Source organism: Salvelinus namaycush, chromosome 5, assembly GCF_016432855.1.
Source record: "Salvelinus namaycush isolate Seneca chromosome 5, SaNama_1.0, whole genome shotgun sequence".
NCBI lineage: Eukaryota > Metazoa > Chordata > Actinopteri > Salmoniformes > Salmonidae > Salvelinus > Salvelinus namaycush.
Window position 1 is genome coordinate 52908992 of NC_052311.1, and position 25921 is coordinate 52934912.

The 25921-nt window shown below is 43.8% G+C and overlaps 1 protein-coding gene and 1 long non-coding RNA gene across 5 annotated transcripts; one reads left to right on the forward strand and one right to left on the reverse strand.

Annotated features, from left to right (window-relative positions):
- Positions 1 to 3315: 3315 nt before the first annotated feature.
- Positions 3316 to 16646, reverse strand: LOC120048476. The gene is made up of 3 exons (XR_005477014.1): positions 16377 to 16646; positions 5911 to 6025; positions 3316 to 5668 (listed from the first exon to the last, which is right to left on the reverse strand). It is a non-coding gene; the product is annotated as an uncharacterized LOC120048476 (long non-coding RNA).
- On the forward strand, positions 15962 to 25706 carry LOC120048474 (mothers against decapentaplegic homolog 4-like). Of its 4 annotated transcripts, none has more exons than XM_038994472.1 (11): positions 15962 to 17037; positions 18133 to 18373; positions 22084 to 22258; positions 22414 to 22485; positions 22962 to 23147; positions 23298 to 23501; positions 23599 to 23700; positions 23805 to 23861; positions 24009 to 24192; positions 24366 to 24673; positions 24776 to 25706. In XM_038994472.1, the coding sequence occupies exons 2-11, from the start codon at positions 18137 to 18139 to the stop codon at positions 24994 to 24996; spliced, it is 1746 nt and encodes a 581-aa protein (XP_038850400.1). In that variant the 5' UTR covers positions 15962 to 17037; positions 18133 to 18136; the 3' UTR covers positions 24997 to 25706. The 4 variants fall into 4 exon arrangements, with proteins under 4 accessions (XP_038850400.1, XP_038850401.1, XP_038850402.1 ...); XM_038994473.1 differs by having other exon boundaries at positions 22971 to 23147; XM_038994474.1 differs by having other exon boundaries at positions 22414 to 22437.
- Positions 25707 to 25921: the final 215 nt, after the last annotated feature.

A 25921-nucleotide genomic window follows, 5' to 3' on the forward strand; every position in this document is an offset into this window, starting at 1 on the left:
GCAGAGAGTTGTCTACTTGGCACCTTTTGAACAGAGTGCAGGCTGTATTTTGCAAACCAAGAACAAACCCATTGTATATTTAGAAACGGGCTGAAAATGTCAGCAGTCAGACACCTACCTAGATTTTTTAAAGGAGAAAACACATCGCACTGAATGACGGTCTGCCTTGCCTAAAATGTTGGTAAGCCTCTGACTACCGACATTTTCCCCTGAATCCCTTTACGAAAAAAGATTGCAGTCGGATTGCAGTATAACTGCAGTATGCTGCAAATACTGCATCCAAAATAACACTGTTTTTTTAACTGCAGTAATTTTGCAGTATAACTGTAGTTATTCTGCATTTACTAGGTCAAATACCACAGTCAAATGAAAAATCTAATCAAACGCTTTGTCAAATGCGCCGAATACAACAGATGTAGACAGTGAAATGCTTACTTACAAGCCCTTAACCAACAATGCTTTTAGAATTTAAGAAGAGAACCGTGTTAAGTAAAAAAATAGATATGTAAAAAATATTGAAAATAAAAGAAAAATAATTAAACAGCAGCAGTAAAATAACAATACAGTTGAAGTGGGAAGTTTACATACACCTTAGCCAAATACATTTAAACTCAGTTTTTCACAATTCCTGACATTTAATCCTAGTAAAAAATCCCTGTCTTAGGTCAGTTAGGATCATCACTTTATTTTAAGAATATGAAATGTCAGAATAATTAATAGTAGATTAATTTCAGCTTTTATTTCTTTCATCACATTCCCACTGGGTCAGAAGTTTACATACACTACCAAATACTAATTGAGTGTAACAGTTTAGCTTCTGTCCCTCTCCTTGCCCCTACCTGAGCTCGAACCAGGGACCCTCTGCACACATTGAGAACAGCCACCGTCGAAGCATCGTTACTCATCGCTCCACAAAAACCGCAGCCCTTGCAGAGCAAGGGAAACAACTACTTCAAGGTCTCAGAGCGAGTGACGTCACCGATTTAAATGCTATTAGCGCGCACCCCGCTAACTAGCTAGCCATTTCACATCGGTTACATTGCCGTACAGGTAGCCTTCGACAATAAGTTGGGTGAATTTTGGCCCATTCCTCCTGACAGAGCTGGTGTAACTGAGTCAGGTTTGTAGGCCTCCTTGATCGCACACGCTTTTTCAGTTCTGCCTACAAATTTTCTATAGGATTGATGTCAGGGCTTTGTGATGGCCACTCCAATACCTTGACTTTGCTGTCCTTAAGCCATTTTGCCACAACTTTGGAAGTATGCTTGGGGTCATTGTCCATTTGGAAGACCCATTTGCGACCAAGCTTTAACTTCCTGACTGGTGTCTTGAGATATATCCACAATTTCCCCCCCCCCTCATGATGCCATCTATTTTGTGAAGTGCACCAGTCCCTCCTGCAGCAAAGCACCCCCACAACATGATGCTGCCACGCCCGTGCTTCACGTTTGGGGATGGTGTTCTTCGGCTTGCAAGCATCCCCCTTTTTCCTCCAAACATAACGATGGTCATTATGGCCAAACAGTTCTATTTTTGTTTCATCAGACCAGAGGACATTTCTCCAAAAAGTACAATCTTCGTCCCCATGTGGAGTTGCAAACCGTAGTCTGGCTTTTTTATGCCGGTTTTGGAGCAGTGGCTTCTTCCTTGCTGAGCGGCCTTTCAGGATATGTCAATATAGGACTCGTTTTACTGTGGATATAGATAATTTTGTACCCGTTTCCTCCAGCATCTTTCACAGGGTCCTTTGCTGTTGTTCTGGGATTGATTTGCACTTTTCGCAGCAAAGTACGTTCATCTCTAGGAGACAGAACGTGTCTCCTTCCTGAGCAGACCCCAAGCAAATGCAATCAGTTTCACGTTGATTCAATGTCATCACATACATTTCTGGGGGTTGAAATGGAGTGGATACGTTGATTTAACCAGTTTGTGCCTAGTGGGATGGCACCTGTGCAAATTCTTGCCAATTCAATCAAAACTTGCCAGTGGCTGACTATGGTCCAGTCCTTTCTATGGATTTTGAGAGTAGACTACTGGAGAGTGGTGGTCTCTATGGATGTATAATGTTCTGAAACCACTTGTGTCTGCTGCATAGCATTAGTCAGACCAAGTAACGTTTGATGAGTGACTGCTGAGGTAGAGGAAATGGGCTTGTTACGGTATGGCGCCATCTAATGGTTAGATTAATTATGGTTTGGTGTTCAGAATTAAAGTTCAGCACTCGACTTGTCAGTTAAAGCAGCCACACAATTACCACAACTGTCTGTCTGTGCACCTACTGCAGTTATTTTAAAAATCTGATATTGTTCAGAATAGACTTCGGTTTAAATACTATTACTTTGGCTATCAGTCCTAAAAATAGACCCCCTAGGGCAAGGCATCCTCATCATGGGCCTATAACACTGATTAATGTCCGCTACATCACCCCCCTTGTACCTCCTCCCCCACGAGAGACTGTCCCACGTTGGGTGCCATTGTAGCGGGACGGATCTAAACCCTGGTCTCCCATGGAAGAAACCAACATCTTGACCATTAGACCAAGAGGAGATTCCCCTTGGGCTGAGGGTGACACTGATTTTGAAGTCGCAGGCAGGGCTACCTCATAACGAGACCATGAGCCTGACTCATGTCCACTACATAGACATTTTGTACACATACATGTTGGTTGGTGTAATACCGGTGAAAAGCAATAAAGATTCAAACAAATTGGATTGTGACAGAGACTCTGACCATGAAGGGTGTTGCCTGGGTCACACACATCAGCTGGGCCAAAACATGTAACCCCCTCAAGGAAGGCCCCAGTGATAATTGAACTTCCAAACCCTGATTAACAAGACCAGTGTTCTAACCCTGTTCCTCTTCTGGGCGCTGACCTGCACAGTCGATGATGTGACACAACCAATGGTTGATGCAGACGGGTTGATGCAATGCCTGTGCATTTAGTTGGGCAGGAATTAGACCTATGGGGGGGTGATTCGTGCCAGAATTAAGCATCTTGAAGCTACTGATACCTCTCACCAAGTCACCTAACGTTTTCCTAGCGCCAGAAAATACTGCCATGAATTAACATGCATTGTCAATGGAGACAAGTTTTTTTTCTATGGCGTCAAACTGCCATCACGTTCATGTCACGTGACACGTACACGTCATGTTCACGTCACGTAACGTGGCACTGACACGTGACATGTCAGTTTGCTTATAAGTTTACTATGAAAGAACTCATCATGAATGCCTTGACATCTACATCATGCTTTCACATCATGTACACGTGACACTTACGCGTCACGTGTTAGTTTGTGTCTGTTTAGTTTATTATTAAAAGATCTCACCATGAACGCCTTACAAACGTCTACATGTACATGATTTTATAAAAAATATTTTTAATTGCCAGAGTAATGTAATCAATTTAATTTGTCGATTTAGCTAAAATAGGCATATCACCTCAATACTTGCTTCTACACCTGCATTGCTTGCTGTTTGGGGTTTTAGGCTGGGTTTCTGTACAGCACTTTGAGATATCAGCTGATGTAAGAAGGGCTATATAAATAAATTATTTCTCAAATCAATATGGACACAAGGGCTTCTTTGTTGGAGGTAGCCTAGGTCTCTAGTGATGTATTCAAAACAACTCAGAACTTGTCAATCTCTGACTTGACGTCAGTGCGTTCAAGACAACTGGGAACTCTGGAAAAAACGAGCTCAAACTGGGAAAAATTATTTTGAACAGTCATCCAACTCAGAATTCCAATTCAGAAACTCTGGCATCTTTCTCTGACCTAAAAATCACTGATGTCATGATTCAACCTCGTTTTCCTCCCCAGAGTTCCCAGTTTACCGATTTAACAGACACAATCACTGTCACCATGCAATCCTTAGGCTATACATTTCTGTGGAGATGTTTTATGGTTAAAAGCAGGGCTTGAATTGAGGATATAGGCCTAACCCGTGTTATAGAAATGGGCAAAAAGCATATGCTACCCCTTGTTTACTTAGCCTTAGAAAAACAACGGTCCAGATTATATAAAGCGATCTAGGCTATAACAATGATTAACTCCACGATTATTTCTGCATAGTCTACCGAAGGTCTTGCTCAGCCTCAACATCACAGGAAAATGTGGTTGCTTTATTAAAAAGCTCCACAATTCAGAATATTAGCGGTAGGCTATGCCTACCACAAAAGACCTAAAAGATAGAATTGGTATGAGTCTATCCATAGACCAAACAGATAAACACTTTTCTATTTCAGGAGAATCGCATTGAATCAGGCTATTAATTTCAGTGCAGTTGCATCCTTACGCATAACCTTAGCCTAAACGGAACCGAAAACACCCCAGCCTGTTTTGATCAAAGATCATAAAGCCTGAACATTTCAGCTGTTTGTCATTGATTTAGCCCACAACCGCCTACAGATTTGATACACACGAAGACCTATATTTAATCTGGATTTGACAAACAATAGCCTGACTAGGATCCTGACTTTTCCCCACGTTATATTTGTTCCCAATTAGGCTAAATGTAGTTCTATTAGTAAGCTTTTAATGTTTTCTTATTCATTTGCATAGGCTAACCATTGCAATTAATGTTATTTACCATCTTCCACTTTTTATGAATAAACAGGCATTGGGTTAAAAAAATATAATTTCTATGCCCACCCACACACATTGTTACCTTACAGATCACAAAGTCAGCTAATTTCCACTACATTCATATACATTTGATTCGTACACTGGCTTATCTGTCTGGCATGTTTTTATTTAAAACTGGCCTTCCCTTATCTACACTGAAATAATACTTCAGTAGTCCTCTATTAGGATTTATTTTTATTAATAGCTCATAGCTCATACTAATGAGCTATTAATTTAAAAAATATATATATATAGTAGGTGCTAGGATACAACAATGAATAATGTTAAACTAACAAATACCATCAAGGGATATGTTACAATTTACAATAATGAACACCTTGTGAAACAGCTGTGAAAACCAATCTGGCAATTTTTAAGATTTAAATATATAAACTTAGATTTGTTTTGGTACATGTGTCAATTGACTTTCACAGATGTTTTGTACACTCACATGGCCATCATAGACAAATACTGAATTCTGCCGTGTGGAATAGAGAGGAGGTGCTTGCTGTGTGGATGGGAGGTTCTGCCTGTCACTTGTTCTCAACAGTCTTTGAAAGGGGACTCGAAGAGGGAGACTGCAAAGTCCAGGCACTGCTGCCATCTTTGTTCTGAGTGTTTGCATTGCTAGTGTTTTTAGCTAATCTGTGTATCTCACATTATGTGCCCAGTATGATCGTTTTCTTGCTCTTTCTTAGCAGATAATGACAACATGACAATAACCGTAGCTGTAGATGATGTAATGAAAAGTTGGAGGGTGGTTGGTAATGAAGGACATCAGGTGGATCCATGTCTGAGTGTTAGGCAGAACCCCTAGGTCCTGGAGAACAGGAGCAGAGTAAAGGGAACAGGTTAGGAGACAGATGTACACAAGCAAACACACAGGTTACTGGTTGATCAGGTATGTACAAATAGTTATTGAATGATTTAATTGAAATGTTTAATTTGACATGCAATAATGTTAATGGCAGATAGAAAAGAAAGGATATCTGTCTGTAATTGTTTATGTCAGTGGGGTTGATGAGGGAGGTAAGGGATGGTTCCTGGAAAAAATAAGAGAGATGAGTTGTGAGAGAAACTCCAGGATGGTGTCATGGCCACTAGAGTCAAACACCTTAACACTAGCTACGTGGAAGTGGAGGTTACTTAACGTGACCCAGTTGTTAGCCTTGAGATTGACTATTTGGAGAAACTGGGCCAGTGTTGGTACTGCTGACAGCATGGCGATGCCGCCACCACAAGGAGGCAAATGCAAATAGTTATCATCTGAGATTTTTATATTCACCTTAACGAATGGTGACCCCAGCTAGGAGCGAAAGAGAAGCAAGGTTTCCCAGTTCTCGCCTTTCTTTCGTCTTTCTTCCAAGCCAAGTCATTCGCCCGGATGGGTTTGAGAAATCCTACAAAAAGGAAAGCTTTATTTTTATACTGTAAACGCAGTAACGCAGATTTTGTCCTTCTTCAAGAAGCTATTGGCTGTCCTAAAAGTCGCTAGAAGTCGCCAAATGACGTCATCACGTAATTTGCATAATTGGCCATGTGCATGTAATGTTGATGGACGCTGTAGGAGAGGAATAATGTCGTGGGAGAGACAAAAAGTGAGTAAAAAACACCCTAAATATGTTTGGAACTACAAATGAACTTTCTTCTGTCGATTCTTGTTTTTTTTTTATATCACAATTCCAATCCTCCTCCTTTATCCGGGCTTGGGACCGGCAAAAGTGACCCAAATGAGACACTCTGGCTCAGTTTTTTTAGTTTAGTTTTTTACATTTACATCCCGCCCTTAATGTAAGCCAGGGCGGGATCAGCCAGCGGCGGCCTCCCGCATGCGCGATTCATTTGCAGTCTGGACGCGGAGGGGTGAACATCTCCTGCTCTGACTGCTGTGTGAGGACTGGGCCGCCTGTGAGTGCTTTGGGACGGGGGTGGGGCGCCCGCTGCTCGTTGAGCAGAGTAAGAACGATACGTGCTTTCACGTCAGAGTCTCCAAAACTCTCCAATAATACCAGAAAAAGTAGCTAGATTTGTCGCTAGTCGTTTTTTTGAAAATGTGTCGCTAGAGGGGTCTGAATACTCGCTAAATTGGCAACACTGCCTCCAAGACCTCACGATCTCACTAACGCACTCCATTGATGTCACAGCTCCCCCTAGCGACAGTAATCATATACATTACTTAAATGTAAATACCTAGGAGGACTAGAAAATGATACAAGGGATGGCTCCATAAAATAACAAATGAAATAAAACATCACAAATATGACCATACATATTTGTATGTGTCACATATACACATGGCATATGTTTGGGTACCACCTTGACAGCTTTGATCTGCTTGCCTCAATAAATTAATGCTAGAACATTGGTAGCCAGGATTAGTTATTTGTATCTAGTCTCTTAATAATTCAATAACGGTGCAAGTTACGTTATTTTTTGTTTGCATGCATGTGATCATGTCTTTTTGTCGGTCCTGTCGATGTTCAGTGATCACACGACTCAGCACACATAGAAGGTTACTTTGTCTGCTTGCAAATGTGTGCTAAAAGTGGGGATGTTTCAAAGTATTTTTGACTATCTTCCTAGCTAGCAGGAAACGGAACGCGTCTTCTGCATTTAACCCAAACCCTCACTACCAATGGCAGACGGAAGGGTGGGTCGTGCGGCAAGTGCCGCTTCTCTTCCAGATGCTATTTTATCTAAAACATCAGGTGTACGCCGACCCCAGCTAAGTAACTCATGCAAAGATTTAAAGCGCTATTATGCGTTTTATCTCCAGTACATTGCCACGATTGTCAGTTATGTAGTTGCTTTACTGATCGTCTCAGTGAGTCCTTGCTGTAATGACACAATCAATCTACTGCCGGAGAATGCCAACACCCCAGACAAACACATTGGTTTGCAGTTCCACGGGAGCGGACAGTACACAGCATACCATAATGTTCTGAATAATGGCCAAGTCTACCTGGCTCCCTATTCGACTGAACCGCTAAGGAGTAACAAACACAAGTCCAACATTTATTGGAAACTGCTAAACTACCTGTTCACTACCCTCCTGCTCTCCGGGGATGTGCAACTCAACCCTGGGCCTAACATCACCGAGCCAGCGATACTCACTGGAGTGGAAAGCAGTGGATGGCCTCGTCCACTGATTGTCGTCCCCTTGGAAGTGGATGAGTGCTATGGTTCCATGGTTTCTCTTGAGTCACCCCGCTCCAGGATGGAATTTGACTCTCCAAGCATATCTAAGTCGAAGCATATCTAAGTCGCAATAAGAAAACCCTGACTCTGCTTCTGGCACGCAAGCTGTTTTAATTAGTTCCCCGCATCCAGTGCAAGCGGAAGGGATAGTCAATTGCACTACCGAACTGCTCCTAATCAAAACGATACAAAAAACAGCCTAAACCCAGCAATCAGAAAACTTTACTTTTTTCAATGTGTCAATCACTCTCGATTCATCTGGGACCCACAAGCTAAGGCCAAGGGACTACTAAGGGGGCACTTGAACATTCGCAGTGTCATTCCAAAAAGTGATTAAATTCAACATCTTTTCAGACTCCAACCTTGACTTCCTCTGCCTTTCAGAGACTTGGCTCCATAAAAACTCTCCATCTGCTGCTTTGATTATGCCTGGCTACAATGTTTTCAGGAGAGACAGGATTGAAGGAAGAGTAGGGGTTCTGATGATTTACATTAAAGAACATATCCGATGTAAACAAATTGAGTGGTCATGTGATAAATACCTAGAATGTATTGACCTAAACATTACACTGTCTCCCAAAATGTATTTTACCCTTATTGGAATGTATAGACCACCTTCCACCAAAAGTGTGTTTTTTGATCAGTTTAATAACATGCTTAGGGAATGTGATTTTGGGAAAGAGGTCATCTTAATGGGAGATTTTAATATTAATTATGAAGACAAGTCTTGTAGGAAAACCCTCAAATGGATCACTAATACCTTTGACCATACACAGCTAGTTAAAAGGCCAACCAGGGTGACTTGTTGCTCTAAAACACAGATTGATCTGCTGTTCAATAATAAACCAGAGAGTGACTAAATCATTCAATATGGGCTGTCTGATACTGGGCTGTCTGATCATAATCTGACACTTATAGCCAGAAAGCTTTCCAGGAACAGGTTAGGCTACTCTCTACTGTTAGAAAGCCTGATCAGCTCAGAATACCTAGGAGTGAATTCAGTTATTATGAAAACGCAATTAAGGGAATTAACTCGAATGACCTCTTGTCCTATACAGATGTGGAAGCTGATAGAAAAACCTGACTATCCACAATCCAGACTACAATAAATGGCTTCCTAAAGACAATCAAATCCAACCCTGGCCAAAAGAGCACTCTTCCTTGGCTAAATGGAGAAATCTGGAAACTGATGAATGAGATCATGCTCTAAAAACAGCCCCAAAGTCCGAATTAGAGCATGACGGACGTAGGTTTACCATGTTGAGAAATAAGGTGATGAAAGAAATCAGACAGGCCATGGCAAACTTTTTTAGCAACATAATTAGTGAAGCAAAGGGAAATTCTAAATTGATCTGGGATAATCTAAAAAAGTTAACAGGGAAATACCATAGTAACACTGCAAAAAGTCTAGAAATCATGGTGAATTACAATCTAACACAGGATGCAGTCAAAATAGCAATAGCTTTCAATTCCTACTTTGTTTACTCTGTCAGGGTACTGACACAAAACCCCTCTACTGGTTTCTTGGGCTCAGTGCTAGTGAATGACACTCAACCTGTCTTCATCATAAGGGAGGTGAGAGGTGAACAGTCAGAGGTGAACAAGGTGATTAACTCACTAAAGAACTCTAAAGCCAAAGATGTGTTTGGGCTGGACTCTACCTTTCTTAATAACTACCAAGACTCACTCATTGGCACCATTACTAAAGTTACCAACACATTTATTGGTCAGGGGGTGATTCCAAGGACCTGGAAGTCAGCCATAATAATGTCCATCTTTAAATCAGGTGACCCTGCTGACATGAGTAACTACAGGCCCATTAATATACTACCTGTGGTGTCGAAGGTTGCTGAAAAGTGTGTAGCAGAGTAACTGATAGCCCAACTCAACAACAGCCCCTTCACATTACACTCCATGCAGTTTGGCTTCAGAGCAAAATACTCCACAGAAACAGCCAACTGCTTTCTTCTGGAAAATGTGAAGTCCAAGCTGGACAGAGGGGGCGTTGTTGGGGCTGTATGTCTAGACCTAAGGAAAGCTTTTGATTAGAGGTCGACCGATTATTGGAGGACCAAAAAAAGCCGATACCAATTAATATATACAGTGGGGAGAACAAGTATTTGATACACTGCCGATTTTGCAGGTTTTCCTACTTACAAAGCATGTAGAGGTCTGTAATTTTTATCATAGGTACACTTCAACTGTGAGCGACGGAATCTAAAACAAAAATCCAGAAAATCACATTGTATGATTTTTAAGTAATTAATTTGCATTTTATTGCATGACATAAGTATTTGATCACCTACCAACCAGTAAGAATTCCAGCTCTCACAGACCTGTTAGTTTTTCTTTAAGAAGCCCTCCTGTTCTCCACTCATTACCTGTATTAACTGCACCTGTTTGAACTCGTTACCTGTATAAAAGACACCTGTCCACACACTCAATCAAACAGACTCCAACCTCTCCACAATGGCCAAGACCAGAGAGCTGTGTATGGACATCAGGGATAAAATTGTAGACCTGCACAAGGCTGGGATGGGCTACAGGACAATAGGCAAGTAGCTTGGTGAGAAGGCAACAACTGTTGGCGCAATTATTAGAAAATGGAAGAAGTTCAAGATGACGGTCAATCACCCTCGGTCTGGGGCTCCATGCAAGATCTCACCTCGTGGGGCATCAATGATCATGAGGAAGGTGAGGGATCAGCCCAGAACTACACGGCAGGACCTGGTCAATGACCTGAAGAGAGCTGGGACCACAGTCTCAAAGAAAACCATTAGTAACACACTACGCCGTCATGGATTAAAATCCTGCAGCGCACGCAAGGTCCCCCTGCTCAAGCCAGCGCATGTCCAGGCCTGTCTGAAGTTTGCCAATGACCATCTGGATGATCCAGAGGAGGAATGGGAGAAGGTTATGTGGTCTGATGAGACAAAAATAGAGCTTTTTGGTCTAAACTCCACTCGCCGTGTTTGGAGGAAGAAGAAGGATGAGTACAACCCCAAGAACACCATCCCAACCGTGAAGCATGGAGGTGGAAACATCATTCTTTGGGGATGCTTTTCTGCAAAGGGGACAGGACGACTGCACCGTATTGAGGGGAGGATGGATGGGGTCATGTATCGCGAGATCTTGGCCAACAACCTCCTTCCCTCAGTAAGAGCATTGAAGATGGGTCGTGGCTGGGTCTTCCAGCATGACAACGACCCGAAACACACAGCCAGGGCAACTAAGGAGTGGCTCCGTAAGAAGCAAGAAAAGTAAAAGTGCAATATGTGCCATGTAAAAAAGCTAACGTTTAAGTTCCTTGCTCAGAACATATGAAAGCTGTTGGTTCAATATTCCCAGTTCTTCAATATTCCCAGTTAAGAAGTTTTAGGTTGTAGTTATTATAGGAATTATGACGCGTCAACTATTTCTCTCTATACCATTTGTATTTCATATACCTTTGACTATTGGATGTTCTTATAGGCACTATAGTATTTCCAGTCTAATCTCTGGAGTTGATAGGCTTGAAGTCATAAACAGCGCAATGCTTGAAGCATTGCGAAGAGCTGCTGGCTGACGCAGGAAAGTTGAATGAATGCTTACGAGTGTGCTGCTGCCTACCACCGTTCAGTCAGACTGCGCTATCAAATCATAGACTTAATTATAATAACACACAGAAATACGAGCCTTAGGTCATTAATATGGTCAAATCCGGAAACTATCATTTCGAAAACAAAACGTTTATTCTTTCAGTGAAATACGGAACCGTTCCGTATTTTATCTAACGGGTGGCATCCATAAGTCTAAATATTGCTGTTACATTGCATAACCTTCAATGTTATGTCATAATTATGTAAAATTCTGGCAAATTAGTTCGCAACGAGCCAGGCGGCCCAAACTGTTGCATATACCCTGACTCTGCGTGCAATAAACGCAAGAGAAGTGGCACAATTTGTCTAGTTAATATTGCCTGCTAACATGAATTTATTTTAACTAAATATGCAGGTTTAAAAAATATATACTTCTGTGTATTGATTTTAAGAAAGGCATTGATGTTTATGGTTAGGTACATTCGTGCAACGATTGTGCTTTTTTCACCTATGCGCTTTTGTTAAATCATCCCCCATTTGGCGAAGTTGGCTGTCTTTTTTAGGAGGAAATGGTCTTCACACAGTTCGCAACGAGCCAGGCGGCCCAAACTGCTGCATATACCCTGACTCTGTTGCACAGAACGCAAGAGAAGTGACACAATTTCCCTAGTTAAAAGAAATTCATGTTAGCAGGCAATATTAACTAAATATGCAGGTTTCAAAATACACTGCTCAAAAAAATAAAGGGAACACTTAAACAACACAATGTAACTCCAAGTCAATCACACTTCTGTGAAATCAAACTGTCCACTTAGGAAGCAACACTGATTGACAATAAATTTCACATGCTGTTGTGCGAATGGAATAGACAACAGGTGGAAATTATAGGCAATTAGCAAGACACCCCCAATAAAGGAGTGGTTTTGCAGGTGGTGACCACAGACCACTTCTCAGTTCCTATGCTTCCTGGCTGATGTTTTGGTCACTTTTGAATGCTGGCGGTGCTTTCACTCTAGTGGTAGCATGAGACGGAATCTACAACCCACACAAGTGGCTCAGGTAGTGCAGCTCATCCAGGATGGCACATCAATGCGAGCTGTGGCAAGAAGGTTTGCTGTGTCTGTCAGCGTAGTGTCCAGAGCATGGAGGCGTTACCAGGAGACAGGCCAGTACATCAGGAGACGTGGAGGAGGCCGTAGGAGGGCAACAACCCAGCAGCAGGACCGCTACCTCCGCTTTTGAGCAGGAGGAGCACTGCCAGAGCCCTGCAAAATGACCTCCAGCAGGCCACAAATGTGCATGTGTCTGCTCAAACGGTCAGAAACAGACTCCATGAGGGTGGTATGAGGGCCCGACGTCCACAGGTGGGGGTTGTGCTTACAGCCCAACACCGTGCAGGACGTTTGGCATTTGCCAGAGAACACCAAGATTGGCAAATTCGCCACTGGTGCCCTGTGCTCTTCACAGATGAAAGCAGGTTCACACGGAGCACGTGACAGAGTCTGGAGACGCCGTGGAGAACGTTCTGCTGCCTGCAACATCCTCCAGCATGACTGCAACATCCTCCAGCATGACCGGTTTGGCGGTGGGTCAGTCATGGTGTGGGGTGGCATTTATTTGGGGGCCCGCACAGCCCTCCATGTGCTCGCCAGAGGTAGCCTGACTGCCATTAGGTACCGAGATGAGATCCTCAGACCCCTTGTGAGACCATATGCTGGTGCGGTTGGCCCTGGGTTCCTCCTAATGCAAGACAATGCTAGACCTCATGTGGCTGGAGTGTGTCAGCAGTTCCTGCAAGAGGAAGGCATTGATGCTATGGACTGGCCCGCCCGTTCCCCAGACCTGAATCCAATTGAGCACATCTGGGACATCATGTCTCGCTCCATCCACCAACGCCACGTTGCACCACAGACTGTCCAGGAGTTGGCGGATGCTTTAGTCCAGGTCTGGGAGGAGATCCCTCAGGAGACCATCCGCCACCTCATCAGGAGCATGCCCAGGCGTTGTAGGGAGGTCATACAGGCACGTGGAGGCCACACACACTACTGAGCCTCATTTTGACTTGTTTTAAGGACATTACATCAAAGTTGGATCAGCCTGTAGTGTGGTTTTCCACTTTAATTTTGAGTGTGACTCCAAATCCAGACCTCCATGGGTTGATAAATTTGATTTCCATTGATAATTTTTGTGTGATTTTGTTGTCAGCACATTCAACTATGTAAAGAAAAAAGTATTTAATAATAATATTTCATTCATTCAGATCTAGGATGTGTTATTTTAGTGTTCCCTTTATTTTTTTGAGCAGTGTATATAGCTACATGCACAAGGCCCATTGCTAACAAAATACACACATAATATATAGAGTATACATCCATACAACCACAGCGCATATAAGACTAGACACAGGTTGGACTGAAATGCTAAATGTCTGAAATGAGATAACAGAAACAGGGTTAGCAAGCTTACAGTTGCTAGCTCACGGCAAAAACGCTAATTAGCATAACAACGTGGAGTGCGTCCACAATACATGAATAATAAGAAATATGAACACACATTTCTGAAAGACGTGTAACGGATGTGAAATAGCTAGTTAGTTAGCGGGTACGCGCTAATAGCGTTTCAATCAGTTACGTCACTTGCTCTGAAACCTAGAAGTAGTGTTTCCCCTTGCTCTGCAAGGGCCGCGGCCTTTGCGGAGCGATGGGTAACGATGCTTCGTGGGCGACCGTTGTTGATGTGTGCAGAAGGTCCCTGGTTCGCGCCCGTGTCGGGGCGAGGGGACGGTCTAAAGTTATACTGTTACATTGGTGCCGTGACCCGGATCACTGGTTGCTGCGGAAAAGGAGGAGGTTGAAAGGGGGGTGAGTGTAACGGATGTGAAATGGCTAGCTAGTTAGCGGGTACGCGCTAATAGCGTTTCAATCAGTTACGTCACTTGCTCTGAAACCTAGAAGTAGTGTTTCCCCTTGCTCTGCAAGGGCCGCGGCCTTTGTGGAGCGATGGGTAACGATGCTTCGTGGGCGACCGTTGTTGATGTGTGCAGAAGGTCCCTGGTTCGCGCCCGTGTCGGGGCGAGGGGACGGTCTAAAGTTATACTGTTACAGACGCACACTGGCATTGGCTAAAACAAAGAATGCCAACTAAAGGTAATCACAGAAGATGGCTGGAACTTATCACTTGGCTTGTGTAATTTCTCTAGTTACTTCCTTCTCCTTAGTTAGAGATCACCCAGCATGCTCTGCGCCACATCACCGGTGGGCGGAGCTACAGCTCTCCTCTGATGAACTAATATTTACTCTCAATAGTCTTTCGTACAACTCGTTATCAACAAAAAGTTATTTTCAAATAAAACAATTTTACCTTAACACAGTAGGACTAAATATTTCCTAACAATATCACAACTTAAATATTGCCTACTTACTCCTCAATCGGATCAAGGACATTTTGGAAATTATTTTCATTGTCTCTAAGGAAACTATCTGGGGCAGACACTCTCGGAAATCATGTCTGCCGCTTGTAAAAAAATGTATGTCTGTTTCGCCGCCGAGCTCTCAAATATCGTGCCTGTCTCTCACTCTATGAACGGTCACAGCTATCTGGATTCCTTGTTACATCCATACCTTGAACCCTAAACTATAACCCTTAACTAACACTAAACGTAACTATTTTACATTTATACTTGATTGAGTTAGGGACATCAAGGAACCCGAATAGCACGGACCCTCTGGGAAAGCCTATGAACTCCTCTATTCAACTGAAAGCCACGGACACAACTCTTATTGGTCGACTGGTACTGGGAACAACACAGTCTGTGATTGGCTAACAACATTTAGATCTGTATACAGCGAGATAAGATAACATACCATTCCATGAGGTGTTGAGGGAAAGACAGATTACCTATAGATTGGACAATCTTTTCTAGGCCATTAGTGATAACAGGAAACACACAAGCCATAGGCTACACTATAGTTCAAGGTGGCTAAATCAGAATGTCGGCTTGCATTTCTAACATTTATGGTTGAGATTTAATTAATATAAATATAAACTATGCATCTTATGGCTTTCATTAATATGTAAACGTTAGTAAGGCGTTGGTGTCAGTCAGACGTTCAATGGTAGGCGACAGCCACATGGTGGTAAGGCTTAATTCTAGCACTTATCACCTCCCATAAGACCATTGCCAAGTAATCTACAAGCATAAGGCCACACCTCATGACACTCACACTACCTCACTCAGCTGTTAGTGCAGTCTGCCCCAAGCAGCTAAACAGGCTGTTAGCAAAGTCAACTACTCTAGGCTTGAGTGTCTGCTGGTTTTCAGTCTTTCCATTACATACAAATGTGATTCAGACCTAAGAAACATACACATTTTTACATGGCAATTTGATCTGAAAACACACGCGCGATGTCCGTGGTAGTGCCAGGACTAGCCACTAGAGAGCAGCAACAGACCATAAGATCCAGAGCCATTGATATACAGAAAAACACCTACAGGTGATGGGTCCATACTTACGACATCTGTCTATACTACTATCTGACAGCTACCCTCCAGCGGAAATGGCCGTCAATGACAAGTCATTTGTAACCTGGAATCAGGTAGAGGATTCAGGACAACACCGCACGATTTGATGGACAGACAACACATTATTGAAATTCACAAGAGTACTGTTCCTTTACCACCTCTGGTTAGCTAAGAAAACCATACGGGTGTGTTGGGCATACAGGGTGGCAGGTAGCCTAGCGGTTAGAGGCGAGCCAGCAACTGGAAAAATGTGAAACCTTTATATGCGTGTCTTTTTGGAGGGGTTGGGTTTCAAGCGTAAGTCAAATTTAAGTTGCATAATTTACCGATAAAATGATGTTAATGTCTTGCGTTAATCTTGTGTTATTTTATGTAACTGCGATGAGTGTTGGCGGAGTGTACCATCGAGTCAATCAGTCGATACTTTAAAAATGTCCATTCGTTAATGCTTACCTTGTACGCATGTTTGTCCAGTGTAAAGTGTAACTGCGTTTTTTTATTTTGGTGCTGCAATCTGTGGTTTTAGTTAAACACTGAATTTGTTCTGTGCTGCAATCCGTATTGTTTGTTAAAAACTTCATTCTGCATACACACGGTTGTTTAGCTATCGGGAAACGGCGTCCAGAGTTTGGTCACACAGGCACTCAGTTTTTTCTACACAGAGAGGAGATCCACTGGAGTTGGTGGGACGAGGGGGGAGCGAGAATGGGCGGGGTAATCTCACCGGCGCCACCTTAATAAAAAAACGCAGCCGCACAGACCTGTCAATCAACAAGCAACCCAGACAGACATCAGCCCCCGGTGGCTGGCTGTGAGCTGTAAGAGAGCAGCGTCATAGTTGGCGGAGAGCCCCACCGTCTGGAATGAAACGGGCGCAGCGATTGGCTCGACTTTTTGCCCTAGACAACTCACTCTCTCTCCCCCTTTTGTAATTGCAAGCAAACTGGAGAAGAGCCGAGGGAGCAGCAGGATGAACGAAGGGAGCGAGAGAGGGCGATAGACTGATAACAGTCGAGACAGACAGCTCCACAGAGAGAGGGGTAAAGGGGGAAATACATTTGGAATACTGCTTCAGATCTCCCTCTACTTATTTGTCCAGTTCTCCTGTTGATTTGTAAGTAAACTACATTTTGGTATTGATTATTCCCATAGGGATTTTTTAGCTGACCAAACCAGTCTGAGTCACATGGATTGTTGACAGACCTATAGCCTACAGTTAGGTCAACATAGTGAGACAGACAGACAGCCAGACAGAGCCCCCCCTCCCAATCCAACTACTCTCAAGTCAATTTGTCTATCTATCCTCTGTCAAAGTACTGTGTACACTGTAGCCTACACATAACGTTGCTTTTCTTGTACAGGTGATTATATTTGTCCCCCAGTAGGCCTACATAAACATGTAAACAAATTACTTTTGACCTCCTAAATGCTCTTATAATTTCTTGAGTGGAGCATGTATGTTTATTATAGTTTATTACAGTTGTATTATTGTTATCAAAGTGGATTGTAATATACCCTACTTTAGGAAATCACACATATTCTGCATTATTGTTTTTTCTGACTAGTTGTGCAAAGCAAAACAAGCTCAACTTCATCACTAGTATGACACACATGGAGGGATGTTTGTAAACAACATAGGTCACCCTTAGTCACCTACATTTACATAATTTAGCAGACGCTCACTTACAGGAGCAATTAGGGTTAAGTGCCATGCTCAAGGGCACATCGACAGATTTTTCACCTGGTCGGCTTGTGGATTCAATCCAGTGACCGTTTGGTTACTAGCCCAAAGCTCTTAACTGCAAGGCTACCTGCCGCCCTACACTTCACATGCATCATAAGAATGTCAATTTTCTTTAGGTTAATGTAATGTATTTTCACATAAGTAGTATATACCTATTTTAAGGATAAAGTAATTTTGGCCTACTCAATTCTGTGTTTACATGGCCTGCTTTGTATCTTCTGCTCTGTAAAAGCCCCATACATTGTGTGTTGTTAATACTGGTAAAGTTGTTATTGGATTGTTATAGGGACCTTGGTTGCTGATAGCCTATGACTTGAACCTTGACCTAAAGTACCATATCAGGTCCAGACTTCAGTGTTGTGTCAGTGATCAAACAACAATCAAATCAATGAATAAATCAATTGCATTTGGTTGCTTCATCATAGTGGTCTCTCACCTCCTCCTCTCCAACCCCCCTCAACCCAGGGAGATGTCAGTGAACCCCCCCAACAGCAACGATGCCTGCCTGAGCATCGTGCACAGCCTCATGTGCCACCGACAGGGCGGTGAGAACGAGGGCTTTGCCAAGCGTGCCATAGAGAGCCTGGTAAAGAAGCTGAAGGAGAAGAAGGATGAGCTGGACTCGCTCATCACTGCCATCACCACCAACGGCGTTCACCCCAGCAAGTGTGTCACCATCCAGAGGACGCTTGATGGACGCCTGCAGGTAGTCTACTGTTATGTTGGGTTGAATGAGGCCTAGGCCGGTATGTTATCACTGATTATAGAGGGACTGTAGAGGGACTATAGAGACACTGTTTATGAAATCAGTGGATCTCATTAATAAATGATTCACTGATGAATTGTTATTGGTGGTATGGCACAAAGACTCTGTCAACTTAGTGACCAATAGCTGGTCGCTTTTGATGACTGACTAATACACCTTTCAGGTACTGCCAGCAACAAAGCCTATACTTTTATTTCAGCCAGTCATGATTGCGGTAATACACTACATGATCAAAAGTAGGTGTACATCTGGTTGTCGAACATCTCATTCCAAAATCATGGACATTAAAATGGAGTTGGTTCCCCCTTTGCTGCTATAACAGCCTCTACTCTTCTGGGAAGGCTTTCCCACTGGAACATTGCTATGGGGACTTGCTTCCATTCAGCCTCAAGAGCAATAGTGAGGTCAGGCACTGATGTTGGGTGATTAGGCCTGGCTCGCAGTCAGCGTTCCAATTCATCCCAAAGGTGTTCGATGGGGTTTATGGTCAGGGCTCTGTGCAGGCCAGTCAAGTTCTTCCACACCGATCTCTGCAAATAATTTCTGTATGGACCTTGCTTTGTGCACGGGGGCATTGTCATGCTAAAACAGGAAAGGGCCTTCCCCAAACTGTTGCCACAAAGTTGGAAGCACAGAACTGTCTAGAATGTCATTGTATGCAGTAGCATTAAGATTATCTTTCACTGGAACTAAGGGGCCTAGCCCAAACCATGAAAAACAGCGGCAGACCATTATTCCTCCTCCACCAAACTTTACAGTTGGCACTATGCAACGACTGAGCCCTGTTGCTCCTAGACGTTTCCACTTCACAATAACAGCACTTATAGTTGACCGGGGCAGCTCTAGCTGGGAAGACATTTGACGAACTGACCATGTTGAAAGTCACTGAGCTCTTCAGTAAGGCCATTCTACTGCCAATGTTTGTCTATGGCTGTGGGATTTTATACACCTGTAAGCAACAGTGTGGCTGAAATAGCCAAACACTAATTTGAAGGGGTGTCCACATACTTTTGTATACATAGTGTATGTTTATGAGTCCCGCCAACCCCTCAGTAAACGTCCCTAATCATTTTACCGGTTTTGGAACACATAAAATCATGAACATTCTATTGTTGTTCTCAGACATCAAACTTGTCCTTGTCATAAAGAAAAAGTATAAACAAACGTCAGTCTGCATGCAGCAACGTTACCTGCTCTTATTCTTTTCTCCAAAAAACCTATTCGTTAAAAAATGAATTTAGAATATGTAAATCTAGCAAGCCAGGCAACTAAAAGCAACTTTCTGACAATGTTTTGTTTTGTTGCTAGCTTGTTTCTTGTAACAACTTTTGAGGATTTTACATTTTGAGGTCGTCGTCTTCAAAGTTGTTTCTGCTGGTCGCAAAGTTCTCATGACACAAGATGAATTAAATGTATAACGCTTTGAAAATAAAAAGCTTGTTATACGCTCAGTGCTCCGTTGACATTTCACAGAGACACGCTTGTTTGTGCAAAAATCCGGTCAAACGGTTTTGTCATATTTCAGTCTTCTATGATGTGTATAAAGTGTAATATTGTGACGCAAAATCAAAACTGAATACATTTCAACTCTAAATCTGACTTGGTACAGGTGTTGTACTTTTTTTTAAAGCCCATACCATGTGTGTGCAACCTGGTGTCAGAGGATTTCATATTATTCTGTACGTAAATCCGAGACACTCCATTTAGTATAATATGTAACGTTTCGTATGGTATGTGTTAATTTGTGGATGTCTATCACCCATTCCGTATGATATGTTACGAATTACAATTCTTATATGTTACGAATTTGCAAAATGTACAATATGTTATGAATTTGCTTAACTTATGATATGTTTCGAATTCTAGCTACGTGGCTAACGTTAGCTAGCTGGCCTAACGTTAGCTTGGCTAGGGGTTAGGGTTAATGTTAGGGTTAAGTTTAGGGGAAGAGTTAGCTAAAAGGTTTAGGGTTAGGGGAATGGTTAGCTAATATGCTAAGTAGTTGCAAAGTAGCAAAAAAGTAGTAAGTAGTTGAAAAGTTGCTAATTAGCTAAGTTGTCCGTGATGAGATTCGAACTCAACAAGTGAATCATTCAACACATGGGTTACTTACACACTTCAGGGAGGAGAAACAGGAGAAAAAAGTAAAGGGGTTTAGGTCTCCCTATAGGCTAACTTCTAGAGAATGAACGTAGTATCGAATACTTAGAAGTGTAACCCACAAGTTGCTTACAGAGAGTGCAAGGGAATGAGAGAGAAGGAGACAGAGGGAGTTCCCCTCCCCCAGCTCTTGTGAGGGAGAGAGAGAGAGGGAGGGAGTACTGGAGGGGTAGCGCGGGTTGTTTTGTCTGAGACACAGGAAAGGGGCAGGGTTAAGTTAAGCCTGTCTGTCTCTGGTGTGTGTGTGCGTACGTGCGTGTGTGTTTGTGTCTGGAGTTTTTCCAGTGTTAAAGTTTGTGGAAGTATATTTGTAATCTCAGACATACCACAGTATTTTCTGTGTGTGTGTGTGTGAGAGAGAGAGAAAAGTGTTTATTATTGAATGTAAGTTATGACTTACATCAACAGTTTCTACATTTGAGATTGCCTGTGGATATGCAGATGTTAGTGACACGTATTAATGTGATGTGTGAGAACTATATATGAGAATGTACTGCATTATTCTCTGTTCAGGACTGTAGGCTGTGTGTGTGTTTGTCAGTATGTTGGCTGTAATTGGGCTGGCACTCTGCCAGCTCTGACTCTTTGTCTGAGGAAGGTCACTTTGGTTTTCAGGAAGAAAGAATAATAAAAAAGAAAATGTAAAAGTGTACAGAATCCATTCTGGCTTTCTCTTGCTGTTAGTGCAGAAAGGGTATGTTGATCCCAAAATACTGATCTCTGACACACACACACACACACACACACACACACACACACACACACACACACACACACACACACACACACACACACACACACACACACACACACACACACACACACACACACACACACACACACACACACACACACACACACACAGAAAAGGTGAGACAATGTCATTCCTCTCCAGCTCAGCTTGTTGAGTTAACCCTACACCAGCTCTCTCTTTTGTCACACTCACACTCTTCCTCAATAGCAAATACTCAGACCAACTCTGACACACTTGAGTACATGCAGCACAATACAAGGACAGAGTAACATTGGTTCCTCAAGAACATGGGAATAAGCCTGAACCACCATTGATGACTCAGTCACTATTTGTGCTATTCAGCTCTGTCTGAGATGTTTTAATGGCTCCAAGGCTATTCCTCCCCACCCAGAGTGTGTGCCTGGAGAGAGTGTGTTTAACATTGATGTACATTTCCATTCATGACCCGTTTCCTCGACCACTCCCTGTCTACCAGCTCCCTCTTGCTCTCCTCCTTCTCATCCTCCCTCTCCCATCTTTTCTCTCCGTTTCTTTCCCCTTTTCCCTGCACTTAGATTCCCCACAGTTCCACTCCCTCCATGCTCAAATTCCAACCCCATCATGGCCTCCATACTGTCCCCCATTCCCTTCCTGAGACTCACCGTCCTACTGTAAATAATCACCCTAAAAGCCCCGGATGGATGTTGGAAAGGAATACCTCCATGCCTTCTCCATTCTCTCTCCTCTGTCCCTCCAGGTAGCTGGAAGGAAAGGGTTCCCCCATGTGATCTATGCTAGGCTCTGGCGCTGGCCAGACCTCCACAAGAATGAACTGAAGCACGTCAAGTTCTGCCAGTTCGCCTTTGACCTGAAGTATGACAACGTGTGTGTCAACCCCTACCACTACGAGCGAGTGGTATCGCCAGGCATCGGTGCGTCTGTTCACAATTTCACTTCCTCTAATGAAACAGAAGCACAAATGGGGAAGGAGAATATGAAGTTGTTAACAGGCTCTTTGGGTCACAGGCTTTTTCAGAACTACCATGCTGTTTCTAACTTTGTTTCCCTTTCTGTCCCTCTCCTCAAGTTGGTCTCAGCATTCAAAATGTAGGTGAGGAGGAAAACACTATTTTCAGCATCATCAAACATCATCAAAATGGTAATAAGCAATAGCGAGTCATTCTAACCAATCTGTTTTTATCGCATTTCCCAAAGTGCACAGGCAATACTACTGTTTTGATACAGATATACTGTAGATGTGCTCTTGGCAATCTGACGAAAAATTTGGAATGCAGAGCTTCCAAACCAGCCAGATTCATACCTGTCTGAGCTAGTCTACACTACAAGAAGGACACCTCAATCAAATTGCAAGAAGGTGTCACAGGCTGCATGACAGGGCAAAAATCACTCCCACTTGGAGGCAACAATAAATGCCATCCATCAATTTGATCTAAATTACAGTAAATTCCGGAATTTATTCAAAATGTATCTATTCATGAATCGAAAATATAATAATATGATATGACTCATGCCTGATTTCTGCCCGCCTGCCTGTCTCTCTCTCTCTGTTTCTCTCCCTCCCTCTCTCTCCCTCCCACTCTCTGTCTCTCTCTCTCCCCCTCCCTTCATTACAAGGTCCTCCAGGTCGGCTGATCAAAGAGGAGTACATCCATGACTGTTTTGAGATGGACCTCCCCTCCAGGATGCCCCCCCAGCCCGAGCGCTACAACCAGCCCCTCCCCCCTCTGCAGATGCCCCCCGAGCCGCCCCGTGCCCCATCCTCCATCAACCTCTACCTCAGCATGCCCCTCTCTCCGCCAGGTGAGATCGACTAAAACTGAACCTGGTAATAAGAAGTACTACCGTACAAGCAATTCAGCTGAGAAGAACCAGACTCTTTTGCTTTCATGTCTAACTCTATCCCTTACAATTTCCATCCTTTATTCCACTTCCCCCATCTCCCTCCTCCAGTGAGCAGCTCCATGATGGGGCCCATGTCTGGGGGCCACGGCGAGGGCCTGCTCCAGATCGCCTCTCCCCAGAGCCAGGGCATGCCCCAGACGCCGCCCCCCACCACCCCCACACACGGACCACCCCCCCAGCCCCCTACCCCTCACAGCCAGAGTGACTACAGCAGCAGCTCCAAACACACACAGACACAGAGCTCTTATCACAGTGAGTTACTAACGAACCAGGTTGGCAGTGTCACAGAGATGGTGTCAATTCAATTCAGTTTCAACTCTGTTTGTTCTCTTCCTTCACAATCTTCCAGCGACCTGGACAGGCACCAGCACGGCCTCCTATACCCCTGTAGGAGCCCAGCAGAATGGGCGTGGCCACCAGCAACCACCACTACACCACCCCAACCACTTCTGTATGTCAATCACCTGTCAATCAATCTTTCTGTCAGAAATGCAGGACTGTTACTATTGGTATATGGTAGCGTTGTCATATTTGCTAATTAATTTATCTTAAAAGGGTCTCAGCAACATCACAGCGCACCCGCCTTTCCTCAGCCAGTCTCCAACCATCCAGGTACACACACAGCGTACACCCACTCACACACACACATGATGTTAGGCATCTCACCCCATCCACCACCAATGTACAGTACCCACATGAGGGACACATGGCAGCCATTTTGCAGTGTTTCATATTATATTTCATGTTGTGTGTTGCCAGGTCCAGAGTTCTGGTGCTCCATCTCCTACTTTGAGATGGACATCCAGGTTGGGGAGATGTTCAAGGTCCTGGCTAACTGCCCCGTGGTGACAGTGGACGGATACGTGGACCCCTCGGGGGGCGACCGCTTCTGTCTGGGCCAGCTCAGCAATGTGCACCGCACCGATGCCAGCGAGAGAGCCAGGTCTATCAGCTTGCCCCTAATATACCCACCTAACCGCTAGCTATTGGAGAACTTTGTTGGGTTGCAGAATACACAGGGCAAATATGTTTTTGTCGCCTGTATAGAAGTAAATACAATCCCCAGTGTCTGTGATTTTCTCTTCACAAGTGTGAACTCCTATCTTCATTTCCCAGGTTGCACATTGGGAAGGGGGTGCAGTTAGAGTGTTGTGGTGAGGGGGATGTGTGGATGCGTTGCCTTAGCGACCATGCAGTGTTCGTCCAGAGCTACTACCTGGACCGGGAGGCAGGGCGAGCCCCGGGAGACGCAGTTCACAAGATCTACCCTGGGGCCTACATGAAGGTGTTTGACCTGCGTCAGTGCCACAGGCAGATGCAGCAGCAGGCAGCCACGGCCCAGGCTGCAGCAGCAGCACAGGCTGCAGCAGTGGCAGGCAACATCCCAGGACCTGGCAGTGTGGGGGGAATCGCCCCGGCAGTCAGTGAGTGCTTCTGTCCTTCTCTCTCACTCACTCTCACTCTCTCTTTCTCTCTCTCTCTCTCTCTCTCTCTCTCAATCACTCAGTAAATCTCAATTCTCCCAGGTCTGTCGGCGGCAGCTGGGATAGGTGTGGACGACCTGCGGCGGCTGTGTATCCTGCGGCTCAGCTTTGTGAAGGGCTGGGGGCCCGACTACCCCCGGCAGAGCATCAAGCACACCCCCTGCTGGGTGGAGGTCCACCTGCACCGCGCCCTGCAGCTGCTGGATGAGGTGCTGCACACCATGCCTCTGGCTGACCTAGGAGGACACGGACATGTCAACTAAGCAGTGTGGGTGTGTGTGAGAGATAGGTGGCGGTGTCTCAGTTGCTTGGTTTGGATGATAACTGCCCTTCATGAACACTACAGTACGTTTTGGATTGGATACCTTTTTCCCCACCACCTGAAACAAAGACTGTAGGCTTTAATAGAAACTTGTATCGACCTTCTATCGAAAAGGTATTTTTATGCTTTTATATATTTTCCTGTTTGAATCGCCTGATTTTCCTGAAGCAGTTTAGACTGCAAAATGTACTTGCTCAACAGACAATCTTTTCACAGAGACTGGAACTTGCACTAAAGGCATCAATGTTTTCTAGTAGTGGTAGAGACTGTAAGGGATGGACTGTGTCACAACAATGGAAACTGGCCTCGCACCGCCAATGACCTGGTAACCTGCCTGGATAAAACACTTTGGGAATTGTTCAGAAAGTCAGAATGATAGCACATGTGCTGCAGTGGATTCTCACTTAAGCAGTGTTAGAATCATGCCTTGATTATAGGGCAGCAGACTCAGACAGGTATATTGCATCTGGAGAATGCAGCTGTCCTTTAACTGCCTTCAGTAGGGTCTGTTTGTTCTTCAGGGAGAAATTGAAATAATAGTCACCACAATCTCCATCAACCTTTTCTCTTATCAGTCTTTTTCATCAACCTGCATCATGTGACTCAGTTATATTTATACTGAACAAAAATATAAACACAACATGTATAGTGTTGGTCTCGTGTTTCATGAGCTGAAATAAAAGATCCCAGAAATTTTCCATAAGCACAAAAAGTTAATTTTTCTCAAATGTTGTGTACACATTTGTTTACATTCCTGATAATGGGCATTTTAGCCTTTGTCAAGATAATCCAAACACCTAAGAGGTGTGGCATATCAAGAAGCTGATTGAACAGCATGATCATTACACAGGTGCACCTTGTGCTGG